Genomic DNA, 16,473 nt, shown 5'->3' with positions numbered 1-16,473 from the left:
CCTGTGTACGGCCAAATCCAACAGTCGGATTTGGCCGTCCATTGAACAGGGGTTGTCGGATCCATTCCGACACCTGCATGTCGGAATGGATCAGACTCTTATTGAATATACCCCTTAGGTGGAATTCAATTAGCTGCGATAATTTAACGCGGGATAATTGATCCCCCGGGACTACTCAATTAGCCCCAAAGGCAGCGTGCAGGCTGCAGTTACAAGGATTTATGCAGCACCCAAAAATAAATCCCTAATAGGCTGTTTTCGGGTGCTGCGACCATGTTAACACATAGGTCCAGGAACTTCTCATATTCTGTGTGTTAACGCACATTAACAGTGTTTTTTACCAGCCGAGAAAAATGCTAACAGAATAGCCCTAGGTGTTAAAGCCTTAAGGCTACCACCCTTTTTCACAACCAGTTTATTGGGGCTAACTGAATTCCCCCTAAATGACTGTATTAAGTGTTCACATTAGATAACATAGAGCTCTTTGATTCTAATGTAATCACATATATTTGTACAGTAAAGTCACATAAGCTATGTTCCATGATTCAGAGTAGAAATGTCAGTGTAGCTAGAACACACCCTGTATATAAGAATTACATCATACAAGCACCTTCCTCAGTATAAAATTATAACTTAGGAAATAATTTAAGCACTACTATAAAGAAAATAAGAATTTACTTACCGATAATTCTATTTCTCATAGTCCGTAGTGGATGCTGGGGACTCCGTAAGGACCATGGGGGATAGCGGCTCCGCAGGAGACTGGGCACATCTAAAGAAAGCTTTAGGACTAACTGGTGTGCACTGGCTCCTCCCCCTATGACCCTCCTCCAAGCCTCAGTTAGGATACTGTGCCCGGACGAGCGTACACAATAAGGAAGGATTTTGAATCCCGGGTAAGACTCATACCAGCCACACCAATCACACCGTATAACCTGTGATCTGAACCCAGTTAACAGCATGATAACAGAGGAGCCTCTGAAAGATGGCTCACAACAATAACCCGATTTTTGTAACGATAACTATGTACAAGTATTGCAGACAATCCGCACTTGGGATGGGCGCCCAGCATCCACTACGGACTATGAGAAATAGAATTATCGGTAAGTAAATTCTTATTTTCTCTAACGTCCTAAGTGGATGCTGGGGACTCCGTAAGGACCATGGGGATTATACCAAAGCTCCCAAACGGGCGGGAGAGTGCGGATGACTCTGCAGCACCAAATGAGAGAACTCCAGGTCCTCCTCAGCCAGGATATAAATTTTGTAGAATTTTACAAACGTATTTGCTCCTGACCAAGTAGCTGCTCGGCAAAGTTGTAAAGCCGAGACCCCTCGGGCAGCCGCCCAAGATGAGCCCACCTTCCTTGTGGAGTGGGCATTTACAGATTTTTGGCTGTGGCAGGCCTGCCACAGAATGTGCAAGCTGAATTGTACTACAAATCCAACGAGCAATAGTCTGCTTAGAAGCAGGAGCACCCAGCTTGTTGGGTGCACACAGGATAAACAGCGAGTCAGATTTCCTGACTCCAGCCGTCCTGGAAACATATATTTTCAGGGCACTGACAACGTCTAGCAACTTGGAGGCCTCCAAGTCCCTAGTAGCCGCAGGCACCACCAATAGGCTGGTTCAGGTGAGACGCTGAAACCACCTTGGGGAGAAACTGAGGACGAGTCCTCAATTCCGCCCTGTCCGAATGGAAAATCAGATAAGGGCTTTTTCAGGATAAAGCCACCAATTCTGACACGCGCCTGGCCCAGGCCAGGGCCAACAGCATGACCACTTTCCATGTGAGATATTTTAACTCCACAGATTTAAGTGGTTCAAACCAATGTGACTTTTGGAACCCAAAACTACATTGAGATCCCAAAGTGCCACTGGAGGCACAAAAGGAGGCTGTATATGCAGTACCCCTTTTACAAACGTCTGAACTTCAGAGACTGAAGCTAGTTCATTTTGGAAGAAAATTGACAGGGCCGAAAATTTGAACCTTAATGGACCCCAATTTCAGGCCCATAGACACTCCTGTTTGCAGGAAATGTAGGAATCGACCCAGTTGAATTTCCTCCGTCGGGCCTTACTGGCCTCGCACCACGCAACATATTTTCGCCAATTGCGGTGATAATGTTTTTGCGGTTACATCCTTCCTGGCTTTGATCAGGATAGGGATGACTTCATCCGGAATACCTTTTTTCCTTCAGGATCCGGCGTTCAACCGCCATGCCGTCAAACGCAGCCGCGGTAAGTCTTGGAACAGACAGGGTCCTTGCTGGAGCAGGTCCCTTCTTAGAGGTAGAGGCCACGGATCCTCCGTGAGCATCTCTTGAAGTTCCGGTTACCAAGTCCTTCTTGGCCAATCCGGAGCCACGAATATAGTGCTTTCTCCTCTCCATCTTATCAATCTCAGTACCTTGGGTATGAGAGGCAGAGGAGGGAACACATACAGTGACTGGTACACCCACGGTGTTACCAGAGCGTCTACAACTATTGCCTGAGGGTCTCTTGACCTGGCGCAATACCTGTCGAGTTTTTTAATCATGTGGACGACTTCTGGGTGAAGTCCCCACTCTCCCGGGTGGAGGTCGTGCTGAGGAAGTCTGCTTCCCAGTTGTCCACTCCCGGAATGAATACTGTTGACAGTGCTATCACATGATTTTCCGCCCAGCGAAGAATCCCTGCAGCTTCTGCCATTGCCCTCCTGCTTCTTGTGCCACCCTGTCTGTTTACGTGGGTGACTGCCATGATGTTGTCCGACTGGATCAACACCGGCTGACCTTGAAGCAGAGGTCTTGCTAAGCTTAGAGCATTGTAAATGGCCCTTAGCTTCAGGATATTTATGTGAAGTGATGTATCCAGGCTTGACCCTAAGCCCTGGATATTCCTTCCCTGTGTGACTGCTCCCCAGCCTCGCAGGCTGGCATCCGTGGTCACCAGGACCCAGTCCTGAATGCCGAATCTGCGGCCCTCTAGAAGATGAGCACTCTGCAACCACCACATGATGGATACCCTTGTCCTTGGTGACAGGGTTATCCGCGGATGCATCTGAAAATGCGACCCGGACCATTTGTCCAGTAGGTTCCACTGGAAAGTTCTTGCGTGGAATCTAACGAATGGGATTGCTTCGTAGGAAGCCACCATTTTTACCCAGAACCCTTGTGCATTGATGCACTGAGACTTGGTTCGGTTTTAGGAGGTTCCTGACTAGCTCGGATAACTCCCTGGCTTTCTCTTCCGGGAGAAACACCTTTTTTCTGGACTGTGTCCAGGAACATCCCTAGGAAACAGAAGACAAGTCGTCGGAACCAGCTGCGATTTTGGAATATTGAGAATCCAATCGTGCTGCCGCAACACTACCTGAGATAGTGCTACACCGACTTCCAACTGTTCCCTGGATCTTACCCTTATCAGGGAATCGTCCAAGTAAGGGATAACTAAAATCCCCTTCCTTCGAAGGGATATCATTTCGGCCATTACCTTGGTAAAAACCCGGGGTGCCGTGGACCATCCCTACGGCAGCGTCTGAACTGATAGTGACAGTTCTGTACCATAACCTGAGGTACCCTTGGTGAGAAGGGTAAATTTTGACATGAAGGTAAGCATCCTTGATGTCCCGAGACATCATGTAGTCCCCTTCTTCCAGGTTCGCAATCACTGCTCTGAGTGACTCAATCTTGAATTTGAACCTCTGTATGTAAGTGTTCAAAAATTTTAGATTTTAGATTTAGAATCGGTCTCACCGGGCCGTCTGGCTTCGGTACCACAATAGTGTGGAATAATACCCCGTTCCCTGTTGCAGGAGGGGTACCTTGATTATCACCTGCTGGGAATACAGCTTGTGAATGGCTTCCAAAACTGCCTCCCTGTCAGAGGGAGACGTCGGTAAAGCCGACTTTTGGAAACGGCGAGGGGGAGACGTCTCGAATTTCAATATGTACCCTTGAGATATTACCTGAAGGATCCAGGGGTCTACTTGCGAGTGAGCCCACTGCGCACTGAAATTAATTGAGAACGGGCCCCCACCGTGCCTGAGCTTGTAAGGCCCTAGCGTCATACTGAGGGCTTTTGCAGAGGCGGGAAAGGATTTCTGTTCCTGGGAACTGGGTAATCTCTTCAGCCTTTTTCCTCTTCCTCTGTCACGAGCAGAAAAGAGGAACCTTTTGTCCGCTTGCCAACAAAGGACTGCGCCTGATAATACGGCGTCTTATTTTGAGAGGCGACCTGGGGTACAAACGTGGATTTCCCAGTTGTTGCCGTGGCCACCAGGTCTAAAAGACCGACCCCAAATGTCCCCTTTCAAAGGCAATACTTCCAAATGCCGTTTGGAATACGCATCACCTGACCATTTTACTGGTAGAATTGGACAACGCACTTATACGTGATGCCAGTCGGCAAATATTCCGCTGTGCATCATGCATATATAGAAATGCATCTTTTAAATGCTCTATAGGCAATAATATACTATCCTTATCTAGCATATCAATATTTCCAGTCAGGGAATCCGACCATGCCAACCCAGCACTGCACCTCCAGGCTGAGGCGATTGCTGGTCGCAGTATAACACCAGTATGTGTGTGAATACATTTTTGGATACCCTCCTGCTTTCTATCAGCAGGATCCTTAAGGGCGGCCATCTCATGAGAGGGTAGAGCCCTTGTTCTTACAAGCGTGTGAGCGCCTTATCCCCCCTAGGGGGTGTTTCCCAACGCACCCTAACCTCTGGCGGGAAAGGGTATACTAAAACTTTCACTAAGAAGCTCAGGAGAGCCCCTAGTGTGCACCCTTCTCGTCGGGCACAGAAATCTAACTGAGGCTTGGAGGAGGGTCATAGGGGGAGGAGCCAGTGCACACCAGTTAGTCCTAAAGCTTTCTTTAGATGTGCCCAGTCTCCTGCGGAGCCGCTATCCCCCATGGTCCTTACGGAGTCCCCAGCATCCACTTAGGACGTTAGAGAAAAAGAAAAGAGGCAGCAACCCTGAGCAATGCAGAGGCAGATATGCTGGGATTGTAGGAGTTATAATATCTTGAATAAATACTGATGTTATAGACTATACACTGTTCTAGAGCAGAACAACACATTCAAACTAAACAGGGACACGCCTATTGGAAGGCCCCCGATTTAGAATGATACTGGATTTTATATCTACCAAACAAACGTAACACAGAAGCACAATTTTTATATCCAAAACCACCAGCAATAAATATAAATGCTAAGTCTAAAAGAATCCCTGTGCTACTAAATAAAACATCCCTCTAAGGGGGTTCTGGATAAATCCCATGGTGATAAGAATAAGATTAAAGACAAACAAGAATTGTTCTTTTGCCACAGACTATGGGGGATATTCAATTTGGTCCGAAGAGACATCGGGAGTAAAAAACCCCGATGTTTCTTCGGGTGCTGCGGTCGGGCTATTTAATTTGCTCGGCCGGTAACAAGTCCTCTTACACCCGAAAACACACAGGTTCAGTGAAACCTGTGTGTTTTCGGGTGAAACAGCCCCGTTTTCGGTTGAAAACAGGGCTGTTATCGGGCACTGTGCTTCGCCTGCCGGAGGCAGGTGAAGCAAAACCCCCGATTAGCCGCGGCACGCGCCGGCTTATCGGGGCCAATTAAATAGCCCCCACCGGCCGATACTTATCACCCGGCACCCCGGGCCAAATTGAATATCCCCCTTATATCTGGAGAGAAACCAGATCCAATATTCTTTTAAATAAGCAATATCTGTCTTCTTCAGTGATTAGTACAGCAGGGCCACAGTGCACTGCACACATCCCCATCACCGTGATGCTATTAGTACCATCTCCAATAATTTGCAATGTGCAATGTAAAGTTACCTTGGCCGAGGTCCGTTCCAAATGCCTCCAGACTTGTGTCCAAGTTCAAGACATGGGAATCTCCAAGCTGGTATGGAAGATGAGGAGGGTCATCCAAACTACTAAACTGGGGAGCAGGAATTGGGCTGGACACTGCCTGTTCTGGTCCATTGTGCTTACAAAGTCTTTCACCTGTCCAGTAAGGATAAAAATAAGAAGCCAATCACCTAATTACTTGAAAGATGCTAATGTACACTGCAAAAAAAAAATAAAAAAATTATATATATATATATATATATATATATATATATATATATATATATATATATATATATATATATATAAGTTACATGAATGATGGATGGCTATTTTCATTATTAAAATGAACTATAAGATGTTCAGCACCCAAGTGTAGAGGGAACCCGATCCTCTACAAGGCTACAAAACTGGAAAAAGTCAACACAGGTAGATCTATAAATATACTTTGAGAACGCTAGTACATTAATTTACAAATGATCACTTTAGGTGCAGTTTTGAGACTAAGGCTGGGTAAATACTATGGCCCTCATTCCGAGTTGATCGGTCGCAAGGCGAATTTAGCAGAGTTACACACGCTAAGCCGCCGCCTACTGGGAGTGTATCTTAGCATCTTAAAATTGCGACCGATGTATTCGCAATATTGCGAGCACAAACTACTTAGCAGTTTTAGAGTAGCTCCAGACTTACTCTGCCTGTGTGATCAGTTCAGTGCTTGTCGTTCCTGGTTTGACGTCACAAACACACCCAGCGTTCGCCCAACCACTCCCCCGTTTCTCCGGCCACTCCTGCGTTTTTTCCGGAAACGGTAGCGTTTTCAGCCACACGCCCATAAAACGCCGTGTTTCCGCCCAGTAACACCCATTTCCTGTCAATCACATTACATTCGCCGGAGCGATGAGAAAGCCGTGAGTAAAAATACTTTCTTCATAGCAAAGATACTTGGCGCAGTCGCAGTGCGAATATTGCGCATGCGCACTAAGCGGAATTTCACTGCGATGCGATGAAAAATACCGAGCGAACGACTCGGAATGAGGGCCTATGTGATATATCATTCATACAGCTGACGAACGATATATAATTAAGCGCACTTGTGGGTGTTAAAGACAATGGGGGTAAGTCTGAGTTGATCGCAGCCTCAAGTTTGTTAGCAATTGGGCAAAACCATGTGCACTGCAGGGGGGACAGATATAACATGTGCAGAGAGAGTTAGATTTGGGTGGGGTGTATTCAAACTGAAATCTAAATTGCAGTGTAAAAATAAAGCAGCCAGTGTTTACCCTGCACAGAAACAAAATAACCCACCCAAATTTAACTCTCTCTGCACATGTTATATCTGCCTCCCCTGCAGTGCACATGGTTTTGCCCAATTGCTAACAAACTTGAGGCTGCGATCAACTCAGAATTACCCCCAATGTTCAAACATATAACGTAGGCTGTGCAGCACAGCATGTGCCGATGTATCTTATAGATATAGTGTGTACGGGTGACCTGCAGACCGACCCATATGTCGACAGCAGGAACCACTGACAATGATATCACTGCCAAGTCTGGTAGTCAAGCATATCAGTTGGTCGGCAGGTGCGTCTGCAGTGCGGCATACTTACCATATTGGTCAGTCGGCCCATACATACCTACAGTGTGTACCCAGCCTAAGTACTTCATTCCACCTAAGGTTGAAACATGTAACTGCACCCAGTAATTTCTTGCTGAAAATAGAGACTAAAGTAGCAATGAATGGTTTGTATTGACTATCTGAAGCATGTTGGGCTGATCGGACTATAGTCACAATTCTGCATCTTAGGACGTCACCAGTGATACAATCACAGGCCCTCCAGCAGGAATTACAGTATTTTATTCAGAAACGTTTCAGAAATGGTTTTCCCTATAAGACCAAACAATTTATATCAGATGATCCCTATAGAACAGAAGCGTGTGAGCATGACAAAATAAGATTTTACTCACCGGTAAATCTATTTCTCGTAGTCCGTAGTGGATGCTGGGAACTCCGTAAGGACCGTGGGGAATAGCGGGCTCCGAAGGAGGCTGGGCACTCTAGAAAGATTTATGACTACCTGGTGTGCACTGGCTCCTCCCACTATGACCCTCCTCCAAGCCTCAGTTAGGACACTGTGCCCGGACGAGCTGACATAATAAGGAAGGATTTTGAATCCCGGGTAAGACTCATACCAGCCACACCAATCACACCGTACAACTCGTGATACTATATCCAGTTTGACAGTATGAAAACAACTGAGCCTCTCAACAGATGGCTCAACAATAACCCTTTAGTTAGCAATAACTATTTACAAGTATTGCAGACAATCCGCACTTGGGATGGGCGCCCAGCATCCACTACGGACTACGAGAAATAGATTTACCGGTGAGTAAAATCTTATTTTCTCTGACGTCCTAGTGGATGCTGGGAACTCCGTAAGGACCATGGGGATTATACCAAAGCTCCCAAACGGGCGGGAGAGTACGGATGACTCTGCAGCACCGAATGAGAGAACTCAAGGTCCTCCTCAGCCAGGGTATCAAATTTGTAGAATTTTGCAAACGTGTTTGCCCCTGACCAAGTAACAGCTCGGCAAAGTTGTACAGCCGAGACCCCTCAGGCAGCCGCCCAAGATGAGCCCACCTTCCCTGTGGAATGGGCTTTCACTGATTTAGGATGCGGCAGTCCAGCCGCAGAATGCGCCTGCTGAATCGTGTCACAGATCCAGCGAGCGATAGTCTGCTTAGAAGCAGGAGCACCAAGCCTGTTGGGTGCATACAGGATAAATAGCGAGTCAATTTTCCTGACTCTAGCCGTCCTGGAAACCTAATTTTCCCAAGGCCCTGACTACGTCCAGTAACTTGGAATCCTCCAAGTCCCTAGCAGCCGCAGGCACCACAATAGGTTTGTTCAAGTGAAAAACTGATACCACCTTAAGGAGAAACTGGGGACGAGTCCTCAATTCTGCCCTATCCATATGGAAAATCAGATAAGGACTTTTATATGACAAAGCTGCCAATTCTGATACACGCCTGGCCGAAACCAAGGCCAATAACATGACCACTTTCAACGTGAGATATTTTAGATCCACGGTTTTTAGTGGTTCAAACCAATGTGATTTTAAGAAACTCAACACCACGTTGAGATCCCAAGGTGCCACTGGTGGCACAACTGGGGGCTGAATATGCAGCACTCCTTTTACAATGTCTGAACTTCAGGTACTGAAGCTAATTTTTTCTGGAAGAAAATCGACAGAGCCGAGATCTGTATCTTAATGGCGCCTAGGAAATGCAGAAATCGACCTAGTTGAAATTCCTCTGTTGGGGCCTTTTTTGGCCTCACACCAAGCAACATATTTCCGCCATATGCGGTGATAATGTTTTGCAGTAACATCTTTCCTGGCTTGAATCAGCGTAGGAATGACTTCCTCCAGAATGCCCTTTTCCTTTAGGATCCGGCGTTCAACAGCCATGCCATCAAAACGTAGCCGCGGTAAGTCTTGGAACAGACAGGGCCCCTGCTGCAGCAGGTCCTGTCTGAGCGGCAGAGGCCATGGGTCCTCTGATATATAGTTTCTTGAAGTTCTGGGTACCAGGCTCTTCTTGGCCAATCCGGAACCACGAGTATCGTTCTTACTCCTCGCCTTCTTATTATTCTCAGTACCTTTGGTATGAGAGGCAGAGGGGGGAACACATAAACCGACTGGTACACCCACGGTGTTACCAGAGCGTCCACAGCTATCGCCTGAAGGTCCCTTGACCTGGCGCAATATCTTTTATAGCTTTTTGTTGAGGCGGGACGCCTTCATGTCCACCTGTGGCCTTTCCCAATGGTGTACAATCCTTTGGAAGACTTCTGGATGAAGTCCCCACACTCTCGGGTGGAAGTCGTGTTTGCTGAGAAGATCTGCTTCCCAGTTGTCCACTCCGGGAATGAACACTGCTGACAGTGCTAACACATGATTTTCCGCCCATCGGAGAATCCTTGTGGCTTTTGCCATCGCCATCCTGCTTCTTGTGCCGCCCTGTTGGTTTACATGGGCGACTCCCGTGATGTTGCCTGATTAGATCAGGACCGGCTGGTTTTGAAGCAGAGGCCTTGCCTGACTCAGGGCATTGTAAATGGCCCTCTGTTCCAGAATATTTATGTAGGGAAGTCACCTGACTTGACCAAAGTCCCTGGAAGGTTCTTCCCTGTGTGACTGCCCCCAGCCTCAAAGGCTGGCATCCATGGTCACTAGGACCTAGTCCTGTATGTCGAACCTGCGGCCCTCTTGAAGATGGGCACTCTACAGCCACTATAGTAGAGATACCCTGGTCCTTGGAGACAGGGTTATCAGCCTAATGCATCTGAAGATGCGACCCGGACCACTTGTCTAACAGGTCCCCCTGAAAAGTTCTTGCATGGAACCTGCCGAATGGGATTGCTTCGTAGGAAGCTATCATTTTTCCCAGGACTCGCGTGCAATGATGCACCGATAACTGTTTTGGCTTCAGGAGGTCTCTGACTAGAGATGACAGCTCCTTGGCTTTCTCCTCCTGGAGAAACACTTATTTCTGGTCTGTGTCCAGAACCATCCCCAGGAACAGTAGACGTGTCGTAGGAACCAGCTGTGACTCTGGACTGTTTAGAATCCAACCGTGCTGTTGTAGCACTTTCCAAAATAGTGCTACCCCGACTAGCAACTGCTCCTTGGACCTCGCCCTTATAAGGAGATTGTCCAAGTACAGGATAATTAAAAACTCCCCTTTTCGAAGGAGTATCATCATTCCGGCCATTACCATGGTAACACCCTCGGTGCCATGTACAGTCCAAACGGCAGAGTCTGGACTTGGTAATGGTAATCCTGTACCACAATCTGAGGTACTCCTGGCGAGGATAGTAAATAGGGACATGCAGGTAAGCATCCTTGATGTCCCGGGATACCATGTAATCCCCCTCGTCCAGGCTTGCAATAACCGCCCTGAGCGATCCCATCTTGAACTTGAATTTTTTATGTATGTGTTCAAGGATTTTAAATATAAAAAAGGGTCACACCGAACCATGCGGTTTCGGTACCCCAAACCGTGTGGAATAGTAACCCCGTCCTTGTTGGAGTAGGGGCACCTTAAGTATTACCTGCTGGGAATACAGCTTATTAATTGCCTCTAGCACAGCCTCCCTGCCTGAGGGAGTTGTCGGCAAGGCATATTTGAGGAAACGGCGGGGGGAAGACATATCGAATTCCAGCTTGTACCCCTGAAATACTACTTGAATGAAACAGGGATCCACCTGTGAGCGAGCCCACTGATCGCTGAAATTTTTGAGACGGCCCCCCACCGTACCTGGCTACACCTGTGGAGCCCCCGCATCATGCTGTGGACTCAGAGGAAGCGAGAGAAGAATTATGATTCTGGGAACAGGCTGACTGGTGCAGCTTTTTCCCTCTTCCCTTGTCTCTGTACAGAAAGGAAGCGCCTTTGACCCGCTTGCTTTTCTGAAGCCGAAAGGACTGTACCTGATAATACAGTGCTTTCTTAGTCTGTGAGGAAAATTGAGGTAAAATTATATTTCTTCCCAGCTGTTGCTGCGGATACGAGGTCCCAGAGACCATCCCCAAATAATTCCTCACCTTTATAAGGCAGAATCTCTATGCGCCTTTTAAGGTCAGCATTACCTGTCCAGTGACAGGTCTCTAATACCCTCCTGACAGAATGGACATTACATTCATTTTGGATGCCAGCCGGCAAAATATCCCTCTGTGCATCCCTCATATATAAGACGACGTCTTTAATATGTTCTCATGTTAGCAAACTAGTATGTTTGACAGGGTCACCGACCACGCTGCAGCAGCACGCTCTGCAGGTTTCAGTCTAGTACCTGAGTGTGTAAATACAGACTTCAGGATAGCCTCCTGCTTTTTATCAACAGGTACCTTCAAAGTGGCCGTTCCTAAAACGGCAGTGCCAAACCTATTTTGACAACCGTGTGAGCGCCTTATCCACCCTAGGGGATATCTCCCAGCGTAACTTATCCTCTGGCGGGAAAAGGTACGCCATCAGTAACTTTTTAGAAATTACCAGTTTCTTATCAGGGGGAACCCACGCTTTTCACACACTTCATTCATTCATCTATTGGGGGAACAAAACACTGCCTGCTTTTTCTCCCCAAACATAAAAACCCCTTTTTTAGAGGTTAATGTCACAAATGTGTAACACATTTTTTATTGCCGGGATCAAGTCACGGATGTTCCTAGTGGATTGTGTATATGTCTCAACCTTGTCGACACTGGAGTCAGACTCCGTGTCGACATCTGTGTCTGCCATCTGAATGAGCGGGCGTTTTTGAGCCCCTGATGGCCTTTGAGACGCCTGGGCAGGCACGGGCTGAGAAGCCGGCTGTCCCACAGCTGTTACGTCATCCACCCTTTTATGTAAGGAGTTGACACTGTCGGTTAATACCTTTTACCTAACCATCCACTCTGGTGTCGGCCCCACAGGGGGCGACATCACATTTATCGGCATCTGCTCCGTCACTATATAAGCCTCCTCCTCAAACATGTCGACACAGCTGTACCGACACACCGCACACACACAGGGAATGCTCTGACTGAGGACAGGACCCACAAAGCCCTTTGGGGAGACAGAGAGAGAGTATACCAGCACACACCAGAGCGCTATATAATGTGGCGATTAACACTATAACTGAGTGAATTTTCCCCCATAGCTGCTTGTATATACAATATTGCGCCTAAATTTAGTGCCCCCCCTCTCTTTTTAACCCTTTGAGCCTGAAAACTACAGGGGAGAGCCTGGGGAGCTTTCTTCCAGTTGCACTGTGAAGAGAAAATGGCGCCAGTGTGTCTGAGGGAGATAGCTCCGCCCCTTTTCCGCGGCCTATTCTCCCGCTTTTTTCTGGATTCTGGCAGGGGTATTTACCACATATATAGCCTCTGGGGCTATATATTGTGGTATTTTTGCCAGCCAAGGTGTTTTTATTGCTGCTCAGGGCGCCCCCCCCCCAAGCGCCCTGCACCCTCAGTGACCGGAGTGTGAAGTGTGCTGAGGAGCAATGGCGCACAGCTGCAGTGCTGTGCGCTACCTTGGTGAAGACAGGATGTCTTCTGCCGCCGATTTTCCGGACCTCTTCTTGCTTCTGGCTCTGTAAGGGGGACGGCGGCGCGGCTCCGGGACCGAACACCAAGGACTGGGCCTGCGGTCGATCCCTCTGGAGCTAATGGTGTCCAGTAGCCTAAGAAGCCCAATCCGGTTGCAAGCAGGCGAGTTCGCTTCTTCTCCCCGTAGTCCCTCGCTGCAGTGAGCCTGTTGCCAGCAGGTCTCACTGAAAATAAAAAACCTAATTCTATACTTTCTTTCTAGAGGCTCAGGAGAGCCCCTAGTGTGCATCCAACCTCGGCCGGGCACAAGATCTAACTGAGGCTTGGAGGAGGGTCATAGTGGGAGGAGCCAGTGCACACCAGGTAGTCATAAATCTTTCTAGAGTGCCCAGCCTCCTTCGGAGCCCGCTATTCCCCATGGTCCTTACGGAGTTCCCAGCATCCACTAGGACGTCAGAGAAATACTGGTTGCTTTTGGATGAATTACCCTTACATTATTTCCTGTTAAGGCCCGTACACACTGGTCGATATATCGGCCGTTCTCTTGAACGGACGATACATCGCGGGACCGTCGGCCAGTGTGTACGGGCGATACGTCTGTGAACTCCGTCGTTCACAGACGTATTGCGTCGGCAGCGCAGCCGACGGCCAATATATCTAACGATATATTGGCGCGTCGCTGTGTGTGTACGGGGCGGTCGTCCGACCACCCGTACACATGCTGCGGCGGCCGGCGGTGATTGACAGGTGAACTGGGCGGGCGCCCGCCCAGTTCATGACGTCAGTCCCCCGACGGATCCGTACATAGATATATCTGCAGATCAATTGATCTGCAGATATATCTACTAGTGTGTACCCACCTTTAGTCACTTAACTGGCCTGTCCAACCGGGACTGAAGCAAAGCAGTATCAAACTGTAGGGACTATAGTGTGTCAAAAGTGAGTCTTAAGGTCCATACACACTTAACGATAAAATGAGCGACGTCGCTCATTTTCCCCCTCCTTGAGCGGCGTCGCTCATTTTATCGTCAAGTGTGTATACCGCCAGCGACAACCGATGTGCGGCCCCGCGGGTCGGCAACGATCGTCGCTGTCGGTAGGGCATGCATGAAGGATGTGAACTGTCGTCCACGACCTTCATGCAGGGCTGGCGGGGGCGTGACGTCACTAAGCGATATGAGCGGTCATATCGCTCAGTGCGTACAGGCGGCCGCCGACCGGCCGGCCCGGGAGAGGGAAACATTAGACGATGTCGCTCACAGAGCGACATCGTCTAATGTGTATGGGCCTTTACACTGTTTGTATTACTTGCTAAATATTTTGTTTTGTTTTTATTAAAGTTTGCAGCAAAACAAAGAAAAAAAACAAATGAAAACATGCTGCACTGCAACTGGCCAGATTACTATATGCAGAGAAATTTAGAGTGGGGAGGGGCGTGTCACAGCTGACCTGTAAATTGCAGTGTAAACCAACCCCCCACAAAAAACAACAACTGTGGGCTATATGCAAAAGCAACCAGTATTTACCCTGCATGCAAAGAAGAGGATTTTTGATCACTAATACCATTTTCAAATAAAAACGTCTGAAAATCCCGGCTTTTACCTGGCATTTCAGAGCCGGGTCGCTTTGCCGGACACAGCCCGATCCCCCTTTCACACAAGGAAGCAAATTACCGGGGGAAGCAGTTCTACCTGGTAACTTGCAGATCAACACGGGTATTTCTTATGTGTGAAAGGGTCAACCCGGGTCTCCAACTCTGGTAAATTCCTGTGTCGAAGTCCCAGGAATGTCAACCCGGCTTGACCCTTTCACACAGAAAATTACCCACGTTGACAAGGCAAATTACAGAGTAAAAACCTCTGTGGGCCTGATTCATTATGGAAGCGATCGTATGTGCAGTTTCCCCACCATCGGGAAACTGCACATAGGATAGCTTCCATAATGAATGTGCAGAACGGGTCCTGCGATCTCATCTTTATAATGCGAACGCCTCTGCCTGATTGACAGACAGAGGTGTTCACAGGGAGGGACGGGGGAGGCCAGCGTTTGAGAAAATGGGGGCGTTACCCTGTTTTCCGGGAGTGGCGAGGCCAAGGACTGCGTCTCGAGATACAGTTACCTTGGCCCCACAAGTTAAATGGCAAGGCTGAGTAAGCTTCAGCTTACTCAGCCTGCCATAACAGATGAACATCGCGACCAATGGTTGCGATGTTCATCTGATATGCGATCGTATCTACTGTATTTATACGCTAAGGTTTTACTTTTTTATAATTTCTTTCTTTTTTAAGCACAAATCAACCATTTGAAGAATTTTAAAAAGAGCAAAATATTTTCTTTGGGACAGTAAAAACGGGTGTAGTATGGCTGACCGGCGGTCTCCTGACCGCCGGTCAGCTTACCGACGCCGGGATCCTGGCAGCATACCAACGCCGGGATCCCGGCGGGGAGGGGCGAGTGCAGCAAGCCCCTTGCGGGCTCGCTGCGCTTGCCACGCTGTGGGCTCGGTGACGACCTACGGTCGCCACGGGTTCTATTCCCACTCTATGGGTGTCGTGGACACCCACGAGTGGAAATAGTCCCTGTTGGTCGGCATGCCGATCATCGGGATAGTGGGGGTCGGGATGCTGGAGGAGGTCATGTGACCGTCGGTCTCCCGACCGTCGGTCACATGAATACCACCCAGTAAAAACATCTATACTGCTACTCAATATTAATTTTCATTTTTCTAGGACACAGGCTGCTGCCCAAATGGGTTGTTTCCCACCGGTGTTTGCAGAAAAAAATTCTTCCAACAGAAGAATAGCGTGGATAGCGTGGCAATCAGGAATGAGCACGCATCCAGTAACAGATAGATAGATAGGTATATTCAGGCGTGCACAGCCACCGGTGCTGACATTACTGTTGTGGTAACTAGTATATATATATATATATATATATATATATATATATATATATATATATAGAAAAAATGGAGAATAGCGCCTAGGACGATCCTGATATAAACAACGGTGTATAATGAATATGTGGCTCTAATAATATTAAAACAACCCCCAACTCTTAGTGGGTGGCAGCTCCTGCCCAGAGGTGGGTTAAAGATAAACAAAAATGAAGTGCAAAGGAGCGCCTAATGGTGTTTAGAGCGAAAGGTGATAAATCACCCTGTGGAACGTGAGAAAGTGTAGAATTACAAAGTATAACTTATCTCTTTACACGTCTTCAGTTCTGATGACACTTTGGTGCATGTAAAAACAAAAAGAGAAATATAGTGTGTACTGTATAAAACCAGTAACTCTTAATTAGGAACCTAGCTGGTCCCAATAACCGAATAAGAGTATGGTAACATAAAAAAAATATATAGATTTAATATACAGTCCTGAAGCAAATGCAGGTAACAAACGTACAGGATATAGATAAAATCAGCTTATCAGTCCACTCTGGGACCATTCATGATTAAGCAGTAAATCCCAGTTTCATAACATTATGGCGAATAAGTAAAAATTCCTGACGCAAATGCAGGTAACAAACGTACAG

The 16,473-nt window shown here is 47.6% G+C and overlaps 1 protein-coding gene across 6 annotated transcripts in view; it reads right to left on the bottom strand.

Moving 5' to 3' along the window:
- The window catches only part of BAZ2A (bromodomain adjacent to zinc finger domain 2A), a 441,771-nt gene that overhangs the window by 254,961 nt on the left and 170,337 nt on the right, over positions 1-16,473 (bottom strand). For all 6 annotated transcript variants that reach the window (XR_010211400.1, XM_063952546.1, XM_063952545.1 and 3 more), the window contains exon 4: positions 5,834-6,004. Coding sequence is in view for 5 of the 6 variants with exons in the window: in XM_063952546.1 (XP_063808616.1) it covers positions 5,834-6,004 (171 nt within the window). In the remaining variant the exon portion in view is untranslated. The remainder of the gene's footprint in view (positions 1-5,833; positions 6,005-16,473) is intronic.

The sequence above is a fragment of the Pseudophryne corroboree genome, chromosome 2 (genome assembly GCF_028390025.1).
Source record: "Pseudophryne corroboree isolate aPseCor3 chromosome 2, aPseCor3.hap2, whole genome shotgun sequence".
NCBI lineage: Eukaryota > Metazoa > Chordata > Amphibia > Anura > Myobatrachidae > Pseudophryne > Pseudophryne corroboree.
Note: the sequence above shows the minus strand (reverse complement) of the source record. Positions and strands in the feature narration are given on the sequence as shown.